The 22382-nt window shown below is 43.6% G+C and overlaps 1 protein-coding gene across 1 annotated transcript in view; it reads left to right on the top strand.

Moving 5' to 3' along the window:
* ATG7 (autophagy related 7) overlaps positions 1-12782 on the top strand; it is a 99308-nt gene extending 86526 nt beyond the window's left edge. Inside the window, exon 18 of the mRNA XM_035106218.2 lies at positions 7235-12782. Within this exon, the coding sequence (XP_034962109.1) occupies positions 7235-7267 (33 nt within the window). The 3' untranslated portion in view covers positions 7268-12782. The remainder of the gene's footprint in view (positions 1-7234) is intronic.
* Positions 12783-22382: the final 9600 nt, after the last annotated feature.

Genomic DNA, 22382 nt, shown 5'->3' with positions numbered 1-22382 from the left:
CTGGAAATCACGTGTGCACATGCTTATGGGTGCATGCTCCCACGTGCTCCGGCCCAAAGGGCGATTGGCGCTGGCGGCACCGGCCCTCGGCGACATAAGTTTGGGGACCCCTGAACTAGATGGTCGTCATGGCCCCTTCCGTTCTATGATTTTATGATTCTTTAGGCAAGGCCTATTATAATGCAGATTGTGCAAAGTGCACATAGCAACATGCTTCAAGTGACAGATGCACTTCCATAAAAGAAAAGTTGATTTTGTGTTGTAGTTAGATTAAAAAGATTGTAAATAAAGATACAATTGGATGTATGCAATTGTCATCCAGGTAATAATTAAAACCCAGCAGATGATGGCCTGGTTTGCACATAACACTAAGCCAAACCAAGACTAAATAGGAATGCACAGGCACTCACAGTAAAATGGGATTAACACTAAGCCACACCATGACTTTGCTCAGAGTAGCATTGCAGCAGCAGGAGGACTGGTGGACAGAGAAGCACCTGCTGCTTTTACTGTGAGCATAGGTGCCAACTCCTAGGGGCTGAGGCACTTTGGGACCCCCAATGTTTTTTTGAGGTGGCTGCCCCCATTGTTCCGAGAGCAGAAGAGGGCATGGTGCTGCTTCGGTGACTGACATCTCACCACCACTGGCTGGGGCAACTTCCTTGTCCTTTTCTTGCATGGCAGCGGGAGGGGGGGGGATGGGGACCACCCCATTCGATTCCTCCCTCCGGCTCCTTGTGATGTTGCACACGTGGTGTCAGGATGCCATGTTGGGCCCCACACAATCTTTTTCAGGAGTTAGTGCCTCTGACTGTGAGTATTCACATACTTAGGCACTCACACTTTCCCATGGTTTGGCTTAACATTCCATATTCACCCAAGTATTGCTGGCATCCTTCTGCCTCAAGAGGCAGTGGAGTATGGCTTTGGGAGGTAAAGTCAAACTGCTCTGCCAGCTCCCCACAGGATATTTTGAATGTGGAGAAACAAGGTCTGCATGTTTAGCTGCAAAAATTCCAAATGAAAGAATCTTTAAAAAAATAAGGGGAAAGGAGGAAGATGTGAGATAAAGGGAACAAATGTTGAATTTGGAGTAAGGAAATTTGTAAACTTGGGAGTAAACTGATGCAGTGAAAGATGGACAGAAGCTTAACAAGTTCAGGAAAGGCACAATACTGTAATCTTGTTAGCTGCTGTGCTGTTAAAAACCTGCAGACTCTTCACGAAGTCTTTTCTGACATTGCCTTTAATATGAATGCTACTCTGGGCAATTAGTGCACCTGGTAACAATCTAACATACCTTTCTCTTTATCATTTCATTCTTTATATATTCAGTGTAGTCATTTTTACCCATACAGTCTGGACAGTGAGCGGCCTTGAGCTGGCTGTGGTTGGAGATGCAGAATTCTGTTGACCTTCGCCAGACCCAGGAATGCACTCCTTATCATCTTACTTCAGAAGTTCCTATACACAAAGTTATAGGAACATGTAATGCATGAAGAGAAGAAAATGCTTATTATAGATGTATTCTACATTAATAAATAATTTTGTAATATACACATGCCCTTAACCTTACATTTAGTTCTTTGTGCTGAATTGCTAAAGTTTTCTTACTCTTGATATATGTTTTCCCACTTCTGCTTTAGTTAGTAATTGTTTTCAGGCAGCTTTGTTGCAGGAAGCAGGTGAAAAGTCTTCATTGTTCCGCATAAAAACATTTGGTTCACCTAGAATTGTTTTTAGCTGTGAATGAATAGGAAAAGAAAGGGCAAAGCCCTGTTTTTATCTCCTTCCTGTTGTACAAGATAATTTCACACATACGGGGGTAGTAGATACATATGTAGTCCTGCATGAGCTTAATATGAACCTGAAATTTAAACCCCAAGTTAATATTTAAAAGCCTGTACCTAACTGGAACATTCATGTATTCTGCTCAAGTGTATTCTTTTCTTACAGACTAGCTTTAATTTGGCATCGAGCTTATGATTTCCCTGTTCATGATCTCTCCTGAAATTATGTATAGCTTTGCCTCAGTTCCCAGTATGTTTCCGAGCACAATTCAAAGTGTTGGTGCTTACCTTTAAAGCCCTAAATGGCCTCGGTCCAGTATACCTGAAGGAGCGTCTCCACCTCCATTATTCTGCCCGGACACTGAGGTCCAGCACCGAGGGCCTTCTGGCGGTTCCCTCATTGCAAGATGCCAAGTTGCAGGGAACCAGGCAGAGGGCCTTCTCGGTGGTGGCACCTGCCCTGTGGAACGCCCTCCCAACAGATGTCAAAGAGGAAAACAACTACCAGACTTTTAGAAGACATCTGAAGACAGCCCTGTTCAGGGAGGCTTTTAATGTTTAATATATTATTGTGTTTTATTTTTCTGTTGGAAGCCGCCCAGAGTGGCTGGGGAAACCCAGCCAGATGGGTGGGGTATAAATAAATTATTATTATTATTATTATTATTATTATTATTATTATTATTATTAGTTCTTTCTCTGATCAGGTTTTCTTCGCCACAGTTACCTTACAAGCTTTACTGAAGTCTTTACCAGATGTCAGTTGCCAACCACTGACACACTGACTTCTGGTCTTCAAAATGACAGCTGCTGGACTCTTCTTCCCCACTTGGGATCCTTCTTAGCTTCTGCCTTCTGTTATTTCAGCTTTAAGTTGTTTGCTGCTTCATCTGTTGCCTATAGCAATCTAGTGATTTCTCAGTTCCTATCCCATCTCTGGAATCTTGCTGCTGCTTAAGTTGTTTGAGACAGTGAAGAGATACTGTGTATATCAAAGACTAACCCTTTTACGGTGCTTATCCTGCCCTTTTATTCTCTCCAACCAGTTGCCACATTCTCACTAATATGATGAACCCCATTGGCCTAGAACTATGGACCAATAAATTTGAATGGAATGTCCCACAAAATGATCTGCTATATTTTGACCTTTTCGTATTTTACTGAATCATATAAAAGCCAAATGTGACAGCAAATTGTTGTAACTGAAACCTCGCAAGTTACATAGTCTTGAGCAATAAGCATCAGTTTAACTGCCTCTTGCAAACTACCAACTGAACCCCAACATGGCAGCTGTAATCCAGCAAAATCTGGGGAGCACCATGGTGGCTATCTCCACATTAGAGAACGGCAGTGTTGGCAGATTGCAAGGTCAGCCTTGAGTATTTGTTCTATTTGCAAAGTCTCTACATACCTAGTTTAAATTCTTTGGTTACTGTAGGGCAAGCCTTTCCTAGTGCCTTCCAAATGGTCATGCTGGCTGGAGCTGATGGGAGTTCCAGTTCAAAACATTTTGTTTTTTTTTTTTTTAAAAAATATTTTTATTAATTTTCCAATTAAAACCAATTATATCACATTCAATATTTCAAATTATACACATATATATATCAATCAAACCGAATGTTATGCCAAATCATCTAAATAATTTATTTTTGGGTTCCCATGCTTCAAGAAATTGGGAATTCCTCGCAACTGTCCACTGCCGTCTTATTTCTAAAGTTCAAATCGTCCTCCAAGCTCATAATATTCCAAATCTTCCCCTTACAGTCACCTAGATGTTTTCCACTTTCATCCGATTGTTCCAGCTGCTGAGATAAATGTCAAACGAAGTTTCACAGATGTTCTTTCTCCTGTGTGAGTTAATCAGTCCAGCCTCCCCATAAATCTTCTTAGTGGAGCTCCCTGTTGCGACGGAGTAGCAGCGCCATCTTAAAAGGCTCAAATCACTTTCATTTTCTCTCATAGCCATGAAGATTTACGATTTATTTATCTTTATAGAATTTACAGCTTTTTCAGGCAGGAGACCCAAACATCCAACCATGAACTCTTGGTAAATTAATGGATCTCCTTGCCCTATAGCTGAACTTAGCTTCAGGTCGCTGCTCCAATTTAAAGTGCGTCACAGCTCATAAATCCTCCGAACGCGTCCAGAACTCCTTCCGTCTGACTAGGGGGGGGCTTTTCTCATCGGCAACTTCACATCTTTAAGAAATATGCTCAGTAACAACAGCTAACAAAGTTCAACTCACACAGTCTTTTGCTTCTCTTTCACTCCAAACAAGCCAGGACATCGCGTCCGGGAAGATACGAGGCAACAATATGAAGAAAAAATAAAAACTTGCTTCCCTTATCGCTCCGTCCCCATCAATCCTTCTTCCAGATGCCGTACATTCTTTGACTCCTCTCGCTCAGCAGCATAAAATTCTCAGCAGTAAACAGCGCTTCTTCCCCTCCTTCTGAAGTATGTCCATAGATTTAAGCCTAATTATCTTCTTTAACCATGGAAATCCCCGCCATGCAGATTAGCGTCCGGGAGTCCTGGCCGTCGTAAGTGCTCAGCCCAAGCTCCCCCCACTCCAAAAACAGTCGGAGTGGGTCTGGGGGCATCGCGGGCCAGCGGCCCCTCTCCGTAACCCCCGGAGAGGGTAGGGGGTTGCCATTTACTCCCCTAGCAACCGCCAAATTCCTTACGAAGGTCAGAGAGATGGAAAACAGGTCCGCCATTCCTGCAGGCGGAAACCGGAACCAGTTCAAAACATTTTGAAGGCACTAGATTGAGGTAGGCTGCTGCAGAATCTGATAATTGAAAAGGCAACAGTCTTTTAAATCGAGAGGTTTGTCTAGGTTCAGCCTCTCAAAATACAGCTTTTTAAAACCAGTTCTTCAAAATTGAATAACATTCCCATCCAAGGAATTTCATTCAAATTCCAAGAGAGCCCAGCTTTGGCACCAAAGTTGAAGCACACGTAATTCTGAATACTCCCTCTACAATTGATACATGCATGTAGTGTAATAGTAAAGTAGCACTGTGGTTTAGTAAGTACAAGCTCCCTTTTGAGCACATCTTCTTTTGCTCTTGAAAAAACGGTTGTATGCGTTATGTTGATTTCTTTGTGCTTCCTTACTTAACCATATTTTTTTTTTAAAAAATCATATTTATACTGTATAAAGCATAGCTTGGGGGTGTACAGCTAACAAAATTCCCGCCTGCAAATGATCAAAGCATGGAACTAAAATATTAAGCACAAGAAAAATACAATCTTTCTTTTCCATTCCTTTTTGGCTTCCACACAGTATTTCCAGCTGGGTATGTGTTGCCATGAGATGAGGTGGAATCAAGTATATTGTAAGAGAGCACATTGTTCATCCGGATCAGTTCCATTCTAGAAAGGAAAGTTAGCTACTCGTACTTTCAACAAGACTGGAGGGAGGAGGATTCCTTATGGATTATGAGCCTCACTGCCTCCAAGCCCCATAATTTCCAAGGCAGCAGGCATAACTGGCAAATAAATGTCCAGGCAAAGTGAGCGTGAAATATCTACTTGCATTTCATCAGTTATATTAATTCACTAGCTGGCCCAGTCACGCGTTGCTGTGGCTCATCACTGTGACTCCCCCCCCACTCTGTCCCGACCCATGAGGTATCGGGACCCCTCCTCCCCCCATCCCCCAGCACATCCCTGTGACTGGCCCCACCCCCTCCCTGGACCCCCCCTCCCCTCACCCCTCGGCTCATCCCTGTGACTCCCCTGGTGGGGCAGGGGGCGGCCTGTGTCGGGGGAGGCAGCGGCGCCTTCGGGGCTTGGTGTGCCTCGTGGGGTTGTTGCAGTGACAGCGAGGTCCAGTTTGTGGCAGCGGCGGCAGCACCGACTGTGGGGCCTGGGTTGCCTTGCTTGGTTTTTGCAACGGCAGCAAGGTGCGGTTTGTGGCGGCAGCTGGCTCGGGGTTGCTGTGTCGTGGACGGGTGGGGTTCGGCCTGCGTCAGTGGCCTGGCCTGCCTTGCAGGGTTGTTGAAGTGCAGGTCCGGTTTGTGGTGGCGGAAACAGGGGGTTTGAAACAGGGGGGTGGGTTAGCTCATGGGGTGGGTGCGACGGTGGTGGGGTTAGGGCTTTCTCCTGTGGTCGGCCTTTGAGGGGTATTGGCCGTTTTGGTGGTTATAGCATGTCTGGGGGTGATGTCATGATTTGGCCCTGCCCTCGGAGACACAGCTTCTGACTTCTTTTTCCCAGCATGCACTTTAGGGTGAGTTGTGAGTTCTGGAACACTGGGTTTTTTGGGTTTTACATGGCGTAGGTGTGACATCTGTATAAGGAAACAGTATGGGGTCACTCTCATATTCGCATGGGATGTTGTGTCCAAATTTGAACTCAAGCGGTCAAGCAGTTTCGGAGAAAAGTGGAGACACACCCACATGGCCAGTTTACATTTATATATATAGATAGATTAGATAGATAGATAGGTAGATAGGTAGATAGATAGATAGATAGATAGATATAGATATAGATATAGATATAGATACAGTATGAACAGTTTGGGAAGCTCTGCCTTTTTGGGGGGTGTATGTGCTGTAGATTTAAAAAAAAACTAATTTGAAGGATTTTCAATATAACACCTTTAATTACCAAGCTACTTGTTTGAAATAACATTACAGATCTAATAAGTTTCCATATGAAGAGGAGAATACATGTTTTAGATTCTGTCAATTTTTCAAAAATGGATTACATTTGGATTACTTCTTTCTTAATGGATTACTTCTTTCTTATTGTTTGTGAGTTGGCATATTTATCTTACATGTTGGACAGGATGATTCTCCACCTGCCTCTTTTCTAATAAATCTTCAGACTGGTTTACCTTGAATTTAGAAAAATATTGTTTTGTGTTTCAGCTTGGTTTATGTATCGTTCTCATAGCATGCCCAAGCATGGTATATTGGATAGCCTGCAAGTAGCTTCCCCACCCAGTCTTTTTTTTAAAAAAAAATAGTGCCTCATGGTAGTTTCGCTTCCCTCAGAAGTTTAGGGTCAAATGTTCTCTGTGGCAGTCCTGAAATGGTGGGATTCTCCCACCTCAGAGGTACTTCTGGCTTCTTCCCTGTATAACCTCCAACAGATGCTGAAGAGACACCTCTTTACCCTGGCCTTTGATACCTGAGATGTGTGTTTTCAGGGCCCACCCTATTCCTGTTCATCCGTACTGTATTTTAACTCCTGTTTAAAGTTTTAATTGTAAATTGTTGTAACTCCCTGGTGATGGTTGGGTAAAAAAGTTAGTAGTAGTAGCAATAGTAGTAGTAGTAGTAACGTAAAAGTTCTGGCGTTTGCTGCCTCATAATTTAATGTAAGAAAGGCTCTCTATGTTATGCCACACCTGAAATTGCCAATTGTATGAATGATATGAAAGAGCACTGAAGATACTGAACAGCATTTTTCTTCCTTTTTCCATTTCAGATCTGGGACATGAGCGATGATGAAACACTCTGAAAGCTCAGTGAATGAAGTGAAAGATGACCCACTTCAGGGTGTGTTGGTGTGGGTTTTTTTGTCAGTCATATGACAAATTAATGATTGCTTACTTAACTGTGGCTGTTGTAAATAGAAACACTTACGGTGCACAACTTTTATTGGGATGGGACAGTATTGCAATTCAAGCCACTTGTACCGTGAGTGTAATTTCTCTTTCTATTGTGTGTGAAATATATATAAGAGAGTTGAAATTAAAATCTCTCTATTTTTTCAGCTTCTAAATATAGCTTATATTTAAAATACCTCTGAAGAAAACTTCTTTGTTTATTTTTCTCCCAGTTTGACTTTTTCTTTTAAGTAAACATTCTGAACAAATTATGCCTTTTGAGACACTTCAGGGATTTATGGCCAATGTATCCTTGTCTCTGAGGTAGACAATAAGAAATTAGTCACATTGAGAATAAATAGAATGATGGGGTACACATGTTTAGTCTCTCAAAAAGACATTTCCTCTGGTTATTCTGCTTCCAACCTTGTCCTTTCTGTATATGACAACACTATATATATTATCAACTTTTAGTGCCTTTTTTAAAAATGGTAGTTGATAGCGTATGATTTTCTTCCTTCCAATACTAATAGTTCATCTCTGCTGCTCCATAGCGAGGTGATTGCCCACCAACACCAAATCTATGCCACGAGCCTCTAAAGTATAACGAAATTAAATAATAATAAGGGAATCTATGTTATTTACTGTTTTTAATTCAAGTATTATTTTATCTTCTTTGTCAGCACATAAACAATGAAACAGCTGTGCAGAATCTTCATGCTAGCATTTTGTGCCCTTTGCCATTGGACTACTTTCTCAAATTGTATCTGGTTACAGTCACAAATCTGGAGAGGCTCAAAGTAGCCAGATTATGGCATATCATGTTAACAGCATACTTTTAATCTGTACATTGCTCACTGAATCTTGTCTCTACTTGATTTCTTATTTCTACTAATTACAAAACCCCTGTTTATTTCGTCTTACATTTTTCTATCTAGTGAGTTAATCTAGCTCTTGGGAAGGGGTGTGCATTTTTTAAAAATCTCAACACTTAGAATCTGTACGTTAGCAATAGCAGAAATAGGAAGTACAGGTTCTCATGTGTATGCAAGTGCAATCTTTTAATTTAAAATAATGAAATTGCATAATGGCCTTCAGGCACTACTTGCTGAGGAAATTAAGCATCTCTGATGACAGACTAGAACTCAACACTGGGAAAATTTAGTACTCCACAGATTGCACTGAGTCACCAGCACAGACGTCATTTGTAGATAGTGAAACAGGAAACTCTGTTTTGAAATTCTACAGTCTTGATTAGCTGAGAGTCCAAAACAGCTCGGGGTCCCAGGAATACTCTCCAATGAATGTCTGTCTTGACGCTTGGATTATCAAGATTGAATTTGTCAATTGTTTTTCCCCTCCGAGAGTTTTAGCTATATATGACATTTTAAGCACAGGGTAATACGATGTTTCCTTGCTTAGTAATTCCAGTAACTTAGAGTTGTATAAGACTGAGCTTGCTTCCTGTACATATGCTTCCCAGATGTCTGTGCTGTGCAGAAGTACTCCACTGTGACTTAGAAAACCTTCTGTTGTTTAACTTTATTGTGTTTTCCTCTCCCCTTACAAACCAGAATGGCGCTCTTGCTTGCTTGCTTGTACGCTTGCTTCTAGGTGTCCCCCCCCCCTTTGTAAAATGTTTTAAGCACTTAATTGAGGAAAACATAATGAAAGATTTTATTCTAATGAATGAAATGTACATTAAAAGAACTTCCAAGTACTTTTACTCACTGCCTTCTTTGCATAGACAGACTTCTGGCACCACCATCTACTGTTGTAGTTTGATTGTGGAGGAACTTGAAATTTGAGCTCTGGGGAATGAATGGGTGTGTTTTTGCTGGCATGATTGCCCAAAAGTAAAAGTCTTGATTATTATTATTATATTGTCATAACAATGGAACCAGAAGTCATACAATTAAGCTGAAAGGTAGGGGATTCAGGACAGCCAAAAGGAGGAGTCTTTTTTAGTTATCCTCCGCTCCCACATTAAGTTATTTGCCCTAGACCAGGGGTGGCCAACTCCCAAGAGACTGCGATCTACTTTCAGAATTAAAATCTGGCAATGATCTACCCCCCCCCAACACTTTTTTTTGGGTTCAGGTCAAAGTTATTGAGCTTTTTTTAGGGAGAATGAAAGCCCCTACCGAAACCTCTCAATTGACCTGTTGGACATCCCTGCCCTAGACCAAAGGCCTTCATACTCTGCATCAGTCTGCACTAGTGTTGCCAAGTTAATTGTGTCTTCATTTAATTATCATTTTAATAAGTATTACTTAACGTGTTCTTTCCTGCCTGAGCAGGTCACAATAAAATTTCAAGTTCGCAATAGGTAAGGTATAGGGACCCCTGATTCTATGACTCTATGATTCTATGATTCTATTCTATGATTCTATGACCATTAGGTCCAGTCGTGACCGACTCTGGGGTTGCACGCTCATCTCGCATTATTGGCCGAGGGAGCACGCGTACAGCTTCCAGGTCATGTGGCCAGCATGACAAAGCCACTTCTGGCGAACCAGAGCAGCGCACCGAAACGTCGTTTACCTTCCCGCTGGAGCGGTACCTATTTATCTACTTGCACTTTGACGTGCTTTCAAGTTCGCAATACACAATAGCATTTTCAAACACATCCAGAAATACAAAATCAGCTAAAACCAGCAAGATAAGAAAGGCCCGGGCACACAGATTCATTCTTGGCTGACATAAAAAATTCAGGAAGGGAGGGAACTCCATAATGGTGGGGGCACTGTTGTGAAGGCCCTGTCTCGTGTTGCTGCATACCAAAAACTGGCCAACTGCTGTATACTCAAGAAGGCCTCCCCGCCAAAGGTCTTAATAGTTGACAGCCATTTATGTAAGTTTCATAAAGTATGTTAAAATAACAAGAAAGAATTATGGGCAACCCTACAGCAGAACTTCAGTGGTGTTAAGGAAAAGCCATCCAACTCTGATTTCTGGAGAGGTAGAAGCAGAATGACTGTCTCACCATAGACTCCTAGCCCACTGAGCCACTCCAGAAGGATATCATGGTCAATGGTACTGAATGCCGTTGAGAGAATTAGCAGAGTTGCTCTCCCCCATCCCTCTCTCAATAAAGGTCATCCATCAAGGTGACCAGAGCTGCTTCAGTTCTGTAATCAGGCATGAATTCAGGTGGGGAGAGGGGCATTGTTGTTCCTGCAAGAGCAGCGGGTGAGATTTAAGCAACCAGTTTCGCATTAAACTGCTCCCTGCATCTCAGGGAAGCAAGTGAGAAGAAGCTGGCATTGGCGTGATTGCTGACACCACTGTTGATGTGGGAGCAAGGCAGGGAACCTTAAAACTTAAAACATAATGCTTCTCTAGGTAGATGCTGTCCCACCCAAACTTTTGGGGGGACATTCAGACAACTTTTGTTGTTTCAAGCACTCTTATACAGGAGTGGATTGAATTCAGTTGCTAAGAGCTCTCACAGCTCTCTATTTTTGTTTGGTTTGGTTTTTTTTGCAGTTATATGTCTTTTCCAAGACAAGGTGGTTATTTTTCGTACACCATGAGTGCTGTGCATACTGGAAAGGATTTAGGATGTGATAGGAGTCATTTCTAACATCCTCAATATTTATCTTAGGTAGACATTACTGCTACACATGTGTGCACAGACTGTTGGGCAAGCCCAAAGGCAATATCTCCATAGGGTACCTGTAGAACAAAGGCTAAACTACACAGTGATATTACTCAGACTGTAATAATACTGCAGTTGCACAAGTGTCACAGAGGGCAGAATATTGCCTAATACTTTTAAGTCCTTTGTCTAGGTCAGCCAAGTTGATAAACTGTGTCGCGCAACAACAAAATAATTGTGTGAAATGACTGGAGTTTCAGCATCCTTGGCATTGGCACTTTTGAGTGTTGTTCCTAACCATTAATTCAGTTATTCTTAAAGTAGGCCTGTAAGGTTGATTAGTAGTGTTATCCTCATCTTTCAGACAGTGGCCTGAGGCCAGGTAACAAAGTTTGTCTGTGGCTCAGGTGAGTCTCGATGTGGGACTTCCTACCATATGCATTTAGCTGCTGCTTTGCATCCCTGCTAACGTGAACGTGTATTATATGCACTGACTATAACTACTCCCTCAGTGTGTGAATTAGCCCTTAGGTATGTTTGGGGTGGGACCCAGGTGGCGCTGTGGTTAAACCACTGAGCCTAGGGCTTGCTGATCAGAAGGTCGGAGGTTCGAATCCCTATGACGGGGTGAGCTCCCGTTGCTTGGACCCAGCTCCTGCCAACCTAGCAGTTCGAAAGCACGTCAAAATGCAAGTAGATAAATAGGTACCGCTACAGCAGGAAGGTAAACGGCGTTTCCATGTGCTGCTCTGGTTTGCCAGAAGCAGCTTTGTCATGCTGGCCACATGACCTGGAAGCTATACGCCGGCTCCCTCGGCCAATAATGCGAGATGAGCGCGCAACCCAAGAGTCGGTCACGACTGGACCTAATGGTCAGGGGTCCCTTTACCTTTATGTTTGGGGTAGAAGCTAAAGCGGAACCATTTTCTATAGATATGGATTCCCAAAAAATACTGCACACCCCCCCACACACACACACAATAAATAGGCTCATTCAGCATATCTCGGTGAACTCTCACTTAATGCATTGTACAAATCAAGGTTACTTCTGTTACTGATAGTATTTACAGAGCACTTTCACTGAGAAGGTTGTTGGCCTCCCCAATTTGGCTGCTGTGTGGATGCAGATTGCTTGGCATATATGCGTAGTTCTTCTTCATTGGTTGAATCAAGGTTGCCGTAACTTTTACCAAGTGGTTTCTTATGTAACAAGGGGCCTCTAAAAACAAACAAGTTGGGATTTTCTGGCAGCCATTCAATACACAGTGCATTTACAACTCTGTTATAGCTCTCTCTCGGTGTTTACTTTATTTGTTTCAAAATAGGGACTCTGCTAGATTATATATTGAGCACTTTTTAACTAGGCTAAAGATGCAGGATTTTTCTTTCCTTGCCTCTTCCTCTCCTCTCCCAAAATAAACAGTTTGGCCATAAAATGAGTAGAAGGCAGATATCCAATTTGCCATTAGGATCTCACTACATTCAAGTAGTGAGGGACCCAGGTGGTGCGGTGGGTTAAACCACTGAGCCTAGGGCTTGCTGATCAGAAGGTCGGCGGTTCGAATCCCTGTGACGGGGTGAGCTCCCGTTGCTTGGTCCCAGCTCCTGCCAACCTAGCAGTTCAAAAGCACGTCAAAATGCAAGTAGATAAATAGGAACCGCTACAGCGGGAAGGTAAACGGCGTTTCCATGTGCTGCTCTGGTTTGCCAGAAGCGGCTTTGTCATGCTGGCCACATGACCTGGAAGCTATACGCCGGCTCCCTTGGCTAATAATGCGAGATGAGCGCGCAACCCCAGAGTCGGTCACGACTGGACCTAATGGTCAGGGGTCCCTTTACCTTTACCTTACATTCAAGTATATGCATGCATACATACATACATACATACATACATACATACATACATACATATGCACACACCTCTCCTTTCCAATATCCTTTTTTCCCATTTTTTTTTCTGAAGGTAGTTGATGCTGAGGACTCTTTCTGCATAACTTACAGTATACAATTTCTCCATAATATATATGGCATGGTGGCCTCTAGCTCTCAATAGTTCAAGCAATGGGAAGGAGGGCATCCATAAATATAATTTCAGGGACAAACTAAAACCTAACTTGAAAGAATAGCGGAGCAGCTGGTCTACAGCTCAAATCTCTAGCCATCAAATTTGACTCAGTTTGTACCAGGGCACAAGAATGGTATAACACAGTAGTCCAGCAACACCTGCCCCCCTCTGTTGCTGAACTTACAGCTCTCCTCATTCTTGGCCACTGGCCATGCATAAAGAGGCTGATGGGAGCTTGTGTTATTTCTATCTGGAGGACTGCATGTTAGCCACCCCAGTCTCAAAGCATATGCAGCAGTTCTCCTGATAAATGACTCAGGCTTAAGAGCTGCCTAGCTTTGAATTGTATGTAAGCCACTGAACTCCTTGGAAGGAGGTCCAGGCAGAGCAAACGAATAAATACATTCCAGTAAATGATATTTAAGAGTTAACATTGGACTGTGGCACCACATGGCCGAATCTTGGCCAGTGCAGTTTCTTGCTCTGTAGTTATGGGGCATCGCTGTAAAAGACCTTGATGGGGTGCTGCATGTCCAGACGGCCAGCTCAGGCCTGACGTGTCCGAGATCATAAGGGTTGTGCAGATATGATGCACATCGTAGGGTGACCCTGAGCCTTGGTCAACCCCTACCAACCACCAGTCAGCAATTGGGCTAGTTGATTTCTCAGTACATGCTGAAACCTTCTGTAGTCAATAAAGTCGAAGCCTGATTTAATCTCAGAATTGTTGTCCTACGTCTTAATGTATCATTGTGTGGGCACCCCCACATCGCCTAGGTCCACAACTAACCACTGTTTGTGCCTTTGTCCCACTATGACCATGGCGTTGCATTGCCACTATATCCTTCAAATGCGAATTGAAGTCAGGAGTGAGCCACACCTCTGCCCATATTCGGTTCATGTATCTTGTACTTTAAGGTCTATAGAAAGTTATTGGTCATTTATCTTTCAACTTTCACCGTTAGATGAGAGTCATGTTTTGATTGCATGCTTCCCCATAATACGTCAACCATATCTGTAAATACTGGAAAACTGTTTTGAAAGCTGTTAGTGTCCTTTTCGAGAGATGACCCATGCCTACGGTACAAATGTAAACTACTTTGAAATCAGGCCAACTCCTGTAACTTGCCACAAAGATTATCCTCAAGGATAATAATTTTGTAAAGGTGCTAAGAATTCATCACTGGAGAAGTGTTCCCAGGCACAGAACATGTGCTTTCCTAGCACCAGCAGACAGGGCCACAAGATTCTAGGTTGGCATAACCTGAGGACAGGGAGGGCATCTCACTGCTAGAATGGTTTTGAAATCAAACCAGTATGGTCTAGCTATGGGTGTGGAGCAGCAAATTAAGAACTGCTAGTGGAAACATGCTTAATATATGGCAAACGTATTTTTAAAGCCAGCTCACTCTCTGTGGAAATTAACCTTGGGCTCATTGTTTGCCAACGTGCACTTCGGTGCCGAAGTTATATTTCTAATGCAATTATTTTAGTTATTTGTGAGATAAATATGTGACTAGCTGTGTGTGCGTGTGTGTGTGTGTGTGTGTGTGTGTGCTTATGCATTTGCGTGTGTGATCCTGAGATATAAAGAGAGGCAGAGGCCTATTCATTGGCAGATAAGTATTTTTTAAATGCCCTTTCCTTGCCAAAGTTGGGAAAGGACTTGGTGAGGAAAGCAACTCAAATTGCAAGGTATTTGAAATAATGGCTAAGAAGGGGTTGGGGAATTTTGGATATGCAGAGGAGCAGAAAAGAATAGTTGCGACAGACTAGAGCAGCTCACTCTCAGAATTTCTGTTGCCAACCAGTCAGATGAAGCACCTGAATTCTTGCCATAGGGAAGCTGTGCTTGGGCCTGCTTCATTTCCTCAAAGCCATATCTGATGATCCAAGGCTGCAGTGGGGTGTGAGAAGAGCAGCAACTGCTTGTGCTATCAGATAGTAAAGGTAAAGGGACTCCTGACCCATTAGGTCCAGTCATGACCGACTCTGGGGTTGTGGCGCTCATCTCGCATTATTAGCCGAGGGAGCCAGCGTACAGCTTCCAGGTCATGTAGCCAGCATGACAAAGCTGCTTCTGGCAAACCAGAGCAGCACACGGAAACGCCGTTTACCTTCCCTATTTATCTACTTGCACTTTGATGTGCTTTCGAACTGCTAGGTTGGCAGGAGCTGGGACTGAGCAACAGGAGCTCCCCCCGTTGCGGGGATTTGAACCGCCGACCTGGTGAATGAGGAGCTGAAAAGCGATGTGGTGCCGTTATGTAAGAATGAGGACACAAGGACAGGAAGCTGGTTGCTGCTCAAAAGTACTGGTACTTCATACAGTGCGTAGTTAAACTGTACACATACACACACACACACACACATAATTAAAAACATTTTAAAACTTTTAAAATATTTTGAAATGGTCACATACTCTCAATGCTAATATTTTAAAGATTGTGGGAACAGTACCTTAACCATCTGCACAAAGAAATGTTTTTATATTCCTCCTGAATGTTAATGAGAGGGAGGCACACCTCAGTAGGAAGGCCTTTCCATAAAAGGAGGCACCAGCATCAAGAAGCCCCTGTCACTGGGTCAGTGCCAAGCAGATTTAAAAGAAAACTTGACTATTTCCACTTACATTTTTGAGCCATCGGGTAAACTGTGTGCAGGCCTGGGTTTCTTACCAGTGCTTGACTTAAGAGTGGCATATAGAGGCAAGAATGCCTGTTCTTCACAGTTGCACAACAGTATGTTGTAAACACAGTGCAGAAAAGTACAAATGTTTTAAGAGGCCTTGTGTTTGTGGCGAAGAGGAAGCCACTCGCCCTACTTTCCTTGTCCAACTGCAACACGACAGCCATGCAGTGTTTCCAGTGAGTCTTACTATCCGGTGGTTACTGCCACCACCACACTTTTTGTGACCTACAGCCCCAAAAACAAGGGGGGTGGGGAATGGCCAGACATGATTAATTGTTAAATCCTGGTATCCCAGACTTAACACCCCTTGCGGCTTCAGCCTTGCAATTTATGCTGTGTATAGAGCCAGCTCTCTGGGCCTCTGCTTCTCCCTGACAATAGAGCACATTCCTAGCTTTACTGACTCTGGTTTTGGGCTTCCAATAACGTGGAACCCATAGCTATTTAGGCACGTGGGGATTCCCAGATCCTGAGACTGGCAAACACACAGAAGCTCCACTAATCCAATGATGAGACTGTATTAAGAATATATTAGGAAGAGGGCAAGGTCCAACAGAAATACTATAACAAAACACAGCCCAATGACTTTAAAACCTAGCCCTTCCCCTCTCTTTTGCAGGAGTGACCTCTGACCAATGTGGTCAGGTTCTTCATGTGGGCATCTCAAGTACTCTTTTTGCATTTGAAGAGAACAGGAGGAAGATACCCTACAGTTTGTCTTATAGAAATGGTGGGACCAAGAGACCAAGGTCCTGTGTGACAAGGTTGAGGTAGACTCCATTCCCTTTGATAATGCAAACATTAGATAGCACTGTGGGTGAAATTGTTTGGCTTAAAAATTCAGGGGAAGATCATGTCTGTGACTTTGTTTTGAAGAGCAAGGCTATTAACAGCTTCAGACTTTACTGTTATTTGCTGACTGGGAATACATTTGCAACAATAAATTCCAATTGTGATTGTGCTCAAGAGACTTTAACCACTGGCTTGCTGGCAATGGGGGTGGGGTGGGGGTGGGAGCGAGAGAGAGGAGTGGAACAAACAGCATCATGCGATAAAATACTGTGTACAAGGGCAGATTGTCTTTGTTGCTGCTGAAGTTCCAGCACCGGTGCCAAGAATTGATAGCTGTGGCTTAATTTAGCTGCCTCACGGAATGACAGCAGTTGGCTCTCTTATGATTAAGACTACGATGAAAAATAGCATCAAATGGCTAGATTAAAAATGTCAGTAACTATGCCTGGACTTCAAAGGAAGTGATATGCTGCTGTTCAAGCACAATAAATAAAAATACTGCCACTTAGGACAGGCAGGACAAGGGTGAAGATGCAGCAAGAGATGTACTTTCCTCCCACCTCAAGTAAGAGCGACCCTTTTATTCTCCCCTGTAGAAGTGAATGTCAACCAGTTTTTAATAAGAAAGTAAAGTTGGGCACTTAGGGAACATCAGTTGGATGCAGACGAAGGCCACTGTCTGCCCCAACAACCTGAGTGTGCTTCTTTGCACTTTGGCCAATTCATCATCATTCCAGGTTCTGTTTGTTGGTAGTCGTGGTGATTTGTTAGAGCAGAGGTTTTTCAACGTTTTGGGGTCCACGGTTCCCTTTAACAACTACATTCTTCCTGTGGCACCCCTGTGGGGCTCAGGAGCCCAGTTATATCATCCCTTGCCTGCAGAGCTGGCAGCCCCTCACCCCTTTTCAAATACCCTCCCTTATGGAGTCTTCCCTCAGCCTCCTCTCCCCTCTCCGTGAGAGTCCTCTGGACAGCTGAAGCTGCTGCCCCTGGTCAGTGAGCTGCCCCCCTTGCCCCAAAGGGGCCTGGGAAGCACACCTGACCAGCCCCAGAGACACCATTCAGCAGGGGAGCTTGTAGCCAGGGCAGCTGCAACAAACAGCTGTGCAAGCCTTTGGGAGGCAGAAATGCAAGAGGGCATCAGAGGAGGGAGGGAATGAAAGAGGGACACCCCGACTATCATTCAAGATACCCCAGTGTGTCGCGGCACACTGGTTGAAACCCCCAGTGTTAGAGGGTGCCTATTAGCAGCCTGTGTTAGGCAACTAGGTGACTTGCAGTGAAATTTAGACAATCAAAATTGTTAAAAAGTCATCAAAATGTAATAAATTAATATCTAAAACACCAGCCTCCCCCTAACAACGCCAGGTTGTGCTAATGCAACTTAATTTTGGAAATGGAGGTATATCTGTATGTTTTATCATTATCTGAATCACCCTTCCATATGACTTTCCATCAACCTCCAGTGTCTTTTTCCTCCTGGTTTTCAGTGCAGGGTAGATTGAAATACTTTTGAGTAGGACTACTCAATGTCCATCTTCAGAGGGCTGCTATGCTGCGGACACAGTGGAGCTGTTGATTCATATATTCATGTATTGATTGAAATATTAATAAATGCAGGTGTTAAGATATGCAGGTATACAGTCCTGAATGTGAGCTTCTTCCATTTTGATGGTTGCTTCGTTCACACAAGTTGGCATTGGGTGGTGTATTCTGTTTATGTCACTTTTATCTTCTTTTTCTTTTCTTTCTTTTGTACTACTTTTGCTTGTGTGTGCTCCATTACTATTGTGATTATTCACACACAGCTGTTGCTTACCTTCTTTTTAAGAATAAAGGTCCAGAGTCCTGAAGCAAAACTTCAGGTGTGTGTGTGTGAGAGAGAGAGAGAGAGAAGGAGGAGGAGGAGGAGGAGGAGTTTGGATTTGATATCCCGCTTTATCACTACCCTAAGGAGTCTCAAAACGGCTAACATTCTCATTTCCCTTCCTCCCCCACAACAAACACTCTGTGAGGTGAGTGAGGCTGAGAGACTTCAGAGAAGTGTGACTAGCCCAAAGTCACCCAGCAGCTGCATGTGAGATGCGAACCCAGTTCACCAGATGACGAGGTTTAAGTTGCTAACTTTTGGGTTTGTTGTTTGTTTTGGAAGGATCATTGAAACGAGGACACATTTTTAGCATTCTTGTATTCCATTATAACAGCAGTCACCTTTGCAAACGTAGGGTATCAAGAATGCATATTTATATGTGTCTGGTGAGTGTTTGGCCACTACCACCATGAGCCTGAATAAAGAGCAGGCGTAGGAAACTTCTGTTCCTCCTGATGTTACTAGAATACAACTTGGTAAAACAAAAAACAAAACAAAAATGTCAGATAAGTGGTATATTGTATTAAATAAATAATGAAACTCGTATCAGGCTTGACCATGGGCCACGCAGGGCAGGGCTGATGGGAGTTGTAGTTCAATATCTGGAGGGCCAAAGGTTCCCTATGTCTGGAGTAGAGCTCTGTTCAAGTATGTTGTTCCCATGGCAACCTTACCTCTTAATAACATCAGCCTGCTTGGAGTCCTCCCGGTCTTCCTTGTATACTGGATATCCTAGATAGTTGCTTTTGTATCAAAATTACAATTACATGAGAGGAAAGGTCAGTAACTACGTTCTGCATCACATGTTTAGAACCAGAGTAAGGGAATGTAAAAAGAGCAGGGCGTGCAGATGCAAGGGCTTTTAAAAATAAGAAATGTAGGAAGCATGCAAATGAGATGACAAATGTCCCTTATGAAGGGTGCTTTATATCAAAATCAATGTGACGGTTTTAGTAACAGACCAACAATGTACAGTGAGTGTAGCCCGTCATCCATCACGAGAGGGGCTGAAATGATGTTGTGTTAATCGGATGCAATGTGCACTTTCTGGAACTGAGTAACAGCTTTGTCATAAATTAAAAGTAGCCTATTGTAGGAGAAATGCTATTTTTCCACCTCAGTTCTATGTGAGCATCCAGAATCTCTGTTTAGAATTCCTCCCACGCCTGTGCAGCTAACAGAGAAATTTGTTAGCTGGATATGAATACTCAATCAAAGTCAGCGAATTATGAAATTCTAGAAGAGTATTATGTTATGAAGTGGCCTCCTGATTGTGTTGGTAAAAAGTTGGAAGATTGTGTTCTGCGAGAAATGGATCCTTGATAGCTTGCAACAGGTCTAGGGAGTCTCAAACAAAACAAAATGATTCTGTGCTGATTTGTACTCTCATCTCCATGTTCTTTGCAATCTCCATGTTCATCTGCAATACTGCTGTTTATGCTTTTGAGTCTGTGGAGTAGAGGTGCTGTTATCCCGTGCTTCATCTTTTTTATAGTATGCATTCAAAGCAGACAATTAACCAAATGTTCAGGACAGACTTACGGAAGGTCAAGGCATCAAGGCACTGACTGGCAACCAATCATACAAGTTGGCCAATTTGAGTCAGGGGAAGAAAGGGGCATGTTTTGCCAGATGGATAAAGCAAAAATGATTCAATGCCAGAGCATTCTGAGTAGAAAAGGAGTGTTTGAGGAAATGGATCCTTCATGTTCCCCTTTTGTTTTTCACTGTTTCTTATATTTGCACCCCAAAAGTGGAAGGGGGTAGGAAAATATAGAAGAACTAGTATCATGAAGCCCGTTAAATTAACGGGTGCTAGAATTAATTAGCGGGGTGCCCCCCCCCCCGTGACTCACCCACCTCACCACCTCACTCAGTCCCTTCCCCGGCCCCCACCCCAGCCAGCTGCCTCCTCAGCTTCCCCTCTCCCTCCCCATTTCCCACCCTCTTTTTTCTACTCCTCTTTTCTCTCTCTCCCCTCGCTGGTCCCAGTTGCAGCAGCCCTTCCACCCCCCCCCCAAAAAAAATCCACACACACTTCCAGGGACTCATTCCCCCTTCCCCGTAGGTGCGCCCGCTCTCCTGCTTTCGCCCCTCAGTAACGGCTAAATGATCCTTCAGCCCAGCAGCAGCATCACTTGCAGCTCACGCGCGCTCTCTATCCACACCCACCTACCCTCCCTTTCCCTGGCACACGCCTGCCTCCTCTCCTTCGCCTCTAACGGACAAGAAACGAGGGGAAGAGAGAGATCCTTCCACAGCGCAGCAGAGGCAAGGGGAAGCCGCACACTTTTTTTTTGTATAGTTGTGTATATGCAAGCATGTAATCTCTCTCACGGTCCTGGTTTATCCCGTCCGAAGTCTCTGTGCTCCAAGTCCCAACGGCAGTCCGTGGGGCACATGCGCAGTAGCGCAATCCCACGGACACAGGGACTGGACGCAGAGACACTTGCACTTTATTATATATAGGATGAGTTTTGCCATTTTTGTCTCTTGCAAAACTCTCTCCCTCAGTCCCTAGTTCTCACAAATGGTAAATGAAGTTGTGTACCTGGATTCTACCACTTCAAACTGAAGGTGAGGGAATGAGACATGCAAACAGTTTCCTGTGCATAGAAAACATGACACTCTCCCTTGCATCTGATCTTTCGCCTAACATGTTTATTCTACCCTGTGGCAGATCATTCTGTCTGGTAAGCTTGTACCTATAATGCAAGCAGTGGAATCCAGACACATGCTTATCCTACCTGAGAAACTAGGCCTTTGAAGAAATGCAGCAGAGAGAGGTGGACTAGCAAGGTAGGCTTAAGCCTGTTCCTTGAAAGGTCCTATGTGGTACCGGTATTTGTTAGACCATTTCCCCAGTATTTCTATGCCAGTTTATATACTGGTAAAATACATGTGCATGCATGTATGGTTCTTCATTTCAATAAACCTCAGCTTATTGCGTAGCTTTCTAAATAATTAATTTCTAATTGCCTTCTGTAGGAAAGTTCCTAAATTTCAAGGGAAACAAACTCTGCCACAAAACTATTGTCTCACAAGGTATTTCAACAAGAACACCAGTTGGAAAATAAATAAACTAGTTTCTAACAGGTAGACTGGCTTCCTTTTGTGGGTTTCACACAATGGTTCGAACCCTTAAGTGTGGCCTGCGGCTTTGTTGCTTGGGTTTAAGGATTGGGGGTAAGGTTGTTGTGAAGAGGAATGAGTGTAGCAGGAAACCTTTTGTCACCTGGATCCCTGAAGCTTCCCATTTGGGAGAAGCTGTAAGAGCAAAGAAAGTCTGTGGATGAGGGTTGAGGGGAAGGATTGGCTATGGAGTGATTAAGAGAAAGCCATTTCAGTATTTGAAATAGTCCTGTTACATGGGATTGTCTGTCTGGAGAATGCGTTATGTGAAGCGCATATACAAAGCCACAGCTATCACAGCAGTTTCAAAAAGTGTTAAAATAAAAATGGGGGTGGGGGGTTCCACAGGCAGCCATCACTAGCAATTGTGCATCTTTTGTTAATATGAGAAAGCATAAGATAAAATGATCTTTTTTTGTTGATTACATTGAACAAACACCGGATGAAGCTTTTCTCATTGCTAACACAATACTGTAATACCGTGTTTCTCACATTTTAAGACACCGTCTTATAACTTTTTTCCCTCAAAAAAACACTGGGTGGCTTATTTTCAGGGAATGTCTTGTTTTTATTACGTCAGGAGCAGTGCCCCTCTTGCTCCCTGGCTCCCTGCGGGGCAGGATTCTTGACTGAAAGAAAAGGACGGGCAACAGCCACCACCAAACTCCGTGAGAGGGAGTCTGAGGGAAGGGAAGTGTGTGCGTCCCTGGCCCAGCCCTCTCTCCCCGGCCCTGGGATGTTCGTGAGGGAGGGAGGGAGGGAGCTCCTCCGAAGGGCTGCTCTCTCTCTCTCTCTCCTCCCAGGTGGGGACTCACTTAATAGCAATCTGCTACACTGGAGCTTCTTAAATTTAAACCAGTACAGTATAATGGAATC

Source organism: Zootoca vivipara, chromosome 2 (assembly GCF_963506605.1).
Source record: "Zootoca vivipara chromosome 2, rZooViv1.1, whole genome shotgun sequence".
Taxonomy (NCBI): Eukaryota; Metazoa; Chordata; class Lepidosauria; order Squamata; family Lacertidae; genus Zootoca; species Zootoca vivipara.
The sequence above is the reverse complement of the archived record's forward strand: the minus strand, read 5'-3'. Positions and strand labels throughout refer to the sequence as shown.